Below are 3,381 nucleotides of genomic sequence, written 5' to 3' on the forward strand. Positions count from 1 at the left end.
GCTGGATCCCCAGTGAGGGCTGTGCTGCATCCCCAGTGAGGGCTGTGCTGCATCCCCAGTGAGGCCTGTGCTCCATCCCCAGTCAGGGCTGTGCTCCATCCCCAGTCAGGGCTGTGCTCCATCCCCAGTCCGGCTGCAGCTCCGGGGTGACCCCGAGTGCTGGTTTGGTTGCAGATGGAGAAGGCCAATGCCAGGATGAAGCAGCTGAAGCGGCAGCTGGAGGAGGCAGAGGAGGAGGCCACGCGCGCCAACGCCTCGCGGCGCAAGCTGCAGCGCGAGCTGGACGATGCCACGGAGGCCAACGAGGGGCTGAGCAGGGAGGTCAGCACCCTCAAAAACAGGCTAAGGTCAGTGCCCCTGGAACCCTGGGACTGGGATTGACCTGAGCCCACAGAGACCCCGGGGCACATCCAGCTGGGGAGCTGCTGGGGTTAGGGGATGGCTCAAATGGGAGCCTGGCGATGAGAACAAGGATATTCCATGGGGATACTCCTGACAGCTGCAGGGATGGACGGGATATCGGGAAGGAGTCCTTCCCTGGCAGGGTGCCCAGAGCAGCTGGGGCTGCCCCTGCATCCCTGGCAGTGCCCAAGGCCAGGCTGGACAGAACCTGGAGCGGCCTGGGACGGTGGGAGGTGTCCCTGGGACAGGGGAAGGCATCCCTGGGACAGGGGAAGGTGTCCCTGCCATGGCAGGGGTGGGATGGGCTGAGCTTTGAGATGCCCCCAGCCCAGCCCAGCCCCTGCCGTGCTCCTGGGCGGGCCCGGGCGCTGCAGGAGCCTCTCCCAGCGCTGCTCTCCGTTCGCAGGAGGGGGGGACCCATCACCTTCTCCTCGAGCCGCTCGGGCCGGCGGCAGCTGCACATCGAGGGCGCCTCGCTGGAGCTGTCGGACGACGACGCCGAGAGCAAAGGCAGCGACGTGAACGAGGCTCCGCCAGCCCCCGCCGAGTAGCCCCGGCCCCGCCTGCATGCAGAGACCTTTCCAGCCCCGCAGGAGCGCCCCGCAGGAGCGCCCTGCCCTGCCCTCGGAACTGCCTTGTGGCCGGAAAGCTGCCTTACGACCCTCGGCATGTGCTACAAGGTTCCTTATCATAGGTCAACCATGTCTTAAGGCTCTCCAGCCTCACCACACTGTACCCTGCTTCAGATATAGGTACAACTGCTTTTTTTATATATAGTAAACAACCGGGATCGTCTCTGTTCAGTGCATCTCTTTTCCAGATACTCATTGTAAAGCCATTTTATAAAGCATCATGTGAAGGATGAAACTTTTTTTTATCAATCCAGAAGCGTCATTCCCAGCGGGTGGGGGGCCAGGACAGACCCCTTGCCGTGGCTGTGCATGCCTTGTGTCCAGCAGCATCCTTCAGGCTCCGGGCTGGCCGCAGCCTCTCGGATCAGTGAAGACCAAACCGCTCCCGTTTCTTTCTTTTCTCCCAATTGTTGTGATCCGCACACGACCCCTGAGTGAACTGTGAAAAACGGCCTTGGGAAGTGTTAGAGGGAAGTGTAGGGATGAGTGAGTAGTGTCCGTTTTTATCCTGCAATCCCATTTGAAGTGTTCTCAGCTCCATCCGTTCGTGTCCATGCAGTCCAGGCACACCGAGGTGGGTCCCGTCCCCGCACAGCCCAGAGCCCCGCAGCCGCCCGGGCTGGGACAATGTGAACACCAGTGGGAAATAAACACACAGCACAGGCACAACTAATTTATTAATGTGAGGCCGAGCCAGGCCCTGGGAGGCCCCGGGTCCTGTGGGGCCGGGGCTTCCGCCCTGGATGGATGGATGTTGCCTGCCTACAGTTAACATGCCAGTGGATGTGAATCCTTTTTTTTTTTTTTTTTTTTGTTGTTGTTTTGTTGTTGTTTTTTTTATTTTGAGCAGTATTACAGTGAGTAGTTAGCGTTCTTTTTGTTTAAATAGCTGAAAACTGACATTACAGAAAGTGCCTTAGACACTACAGTACTAAGACAACGTTACATATATAATTTGCCTATATAACAATGATTTAATGTATTAATTTTGACTGTGCTTCATATCATGTACCTCTCTAGTCCAAGTGGTATTATTGATATTAGTGACAATGAATCAGTGTTAACTAGGAAACTTCTTCTGCCACATGCTCAAAACCCATGGATTTCCCTTTTTGGTTAAAAGCTTTAACATCTGTCGCAAAGGTTTTGTTGTGTGTGTTTGGATATTTTTAATCAAACTGGCTGTTGACCACCAGGCGTCTGACTGCAAATATCTTGTTTTCTTGTATACCCATATTTCTAGACAATGATTTTTGTAAGACAATAAATTTATTCATTATAGATGCGGCCGCCTGCTCTGTTTACTTACTGGAAGAGCTCTCCCGAGGCTGGCATAGACCTTAATAAACGAGATATGACTGGAAGCTGCCTTTTCCCTTCTTCCTCTTTTGTTTGCTTGCTTTTTTTTGTTGTTGTTTTCTTTTTTTTTTTTTCCTTTTATTTTGACCTAAATACAGCATCAGTGGCTTGGTCCGAGCTGAGTCTTTGCCTTTGAATGCCACTGGCAGGGCCCAGCTGGAGCACAAAGAAACTCTGAGCTGTGGCACAGGCTCTGAGCTCCTGCCTGCTCCTGAGCAGTTACATCCCATATTTTGGGGTCTTGGGGTGCAGAACCTGCCCTGGAGCTGGGCAGGAAAGGCCTGGGAGCTGCAGGAGCTGGAGGCCAGGGTGGGAGGTTTTGGCTGGGTCTGGGACCAGGGTGGGATGGATAGGAGGGAGAGGGGGTGGCCATGGGGAGGGTGACCCCGCTGGGCTGGGGCTGAGGCTCTGGCAGGAGCTCCAGAGGAATGGGATGGGCAGCCCGGGGTAGGGCAGGGCCCCCAGGACAGGGGCACAGCCCCGGGCATGGACACGGGCAGGACATGGGCACAACCTCAGAGCTGGACACGGGCACAGCCCCAGGGCCCCCGGGATAGGGGCAGGACATGGGGACAGCCCAGCTCGGCTGGAGAGCGGCAGCAGCAGCACAGACACAGCTCCAGGCACAGCCCCGGGCACAGAGGGGATGGAGAAACCCGGGAAGGGAAGGGATGGAGCAGCACGGGAGGGATGGAGCAGCCCGGGAAGGGAGGGATGGAGCAGCCCGGGAAGGGCCCCAGCCTGGCTCCTGTGCACAGGAAACTCCTTCCAGCTGCTCTAAGGAAGTAAAAATCCCCCGGAAGGCTCAGCTGGAGGCTTCCAGCACGTACCCAGCAGCAGAGGCTGGGATGGCCCCAGCAGTGCCCAAACTGGGCACCAATCCCAAGGGAAGGGGTGTGGGATAATGTGGCACTGCCTGAATGCTGCCCCCCCCTCCCCAGGGCTGGCAGAGAACCCTGCTGGACAAAGTAAGAGCCACAGCCACTGG

General features: G+C 56.8%; 1 protein-coding gene across 4 annotated transcripts in view; it reads left to right on the plus strand.

The window, feature by feature from the left end:
- MYH10 (myosin heavy chain 10) overlaps positions 1-2,315 on the plus strand; it is a 90,321-nt gene extending 88,006 nt beyond the window's left edge. For all 4 annotated transcript variants that reach the window (XM_071452824.1, XM_071452826.1, XM_071452825.1 and 1 more), the window contains 2 exons: positions 175-347; positions 809-2,315. In XM_071452824.1, coding sequence (XP_071308925.1) covers positions 175-347; positions 809-953 — 318 coding nt within the window. In that variant the 3' untranslated portion in view covers positions 954-2,315. The remainder of the gene's footprint in view (positions 1-174; positions 348-808) is intronic.
- The last annotated feature ends 1,066 nt before the right edge of the window (positions 2,316-3,381 follow it).

This window comes from Agelaius tricolor, unplaced genomic scaffold (assembly GCF_023055355.1).
Source record: "Agelaius tricolor isolate 1412-34295 unplaced genomic scaffold, bAgeTri1.0.p SCAF_35, whole genome shotgun sequence".
Taxonomy (NCBI): domain Eukaryota; kingdom Metazoa; phylum Chordata; class Aves; order Passeriformes; family Icteridae; genus Agelaius; species Agelaius tricolor.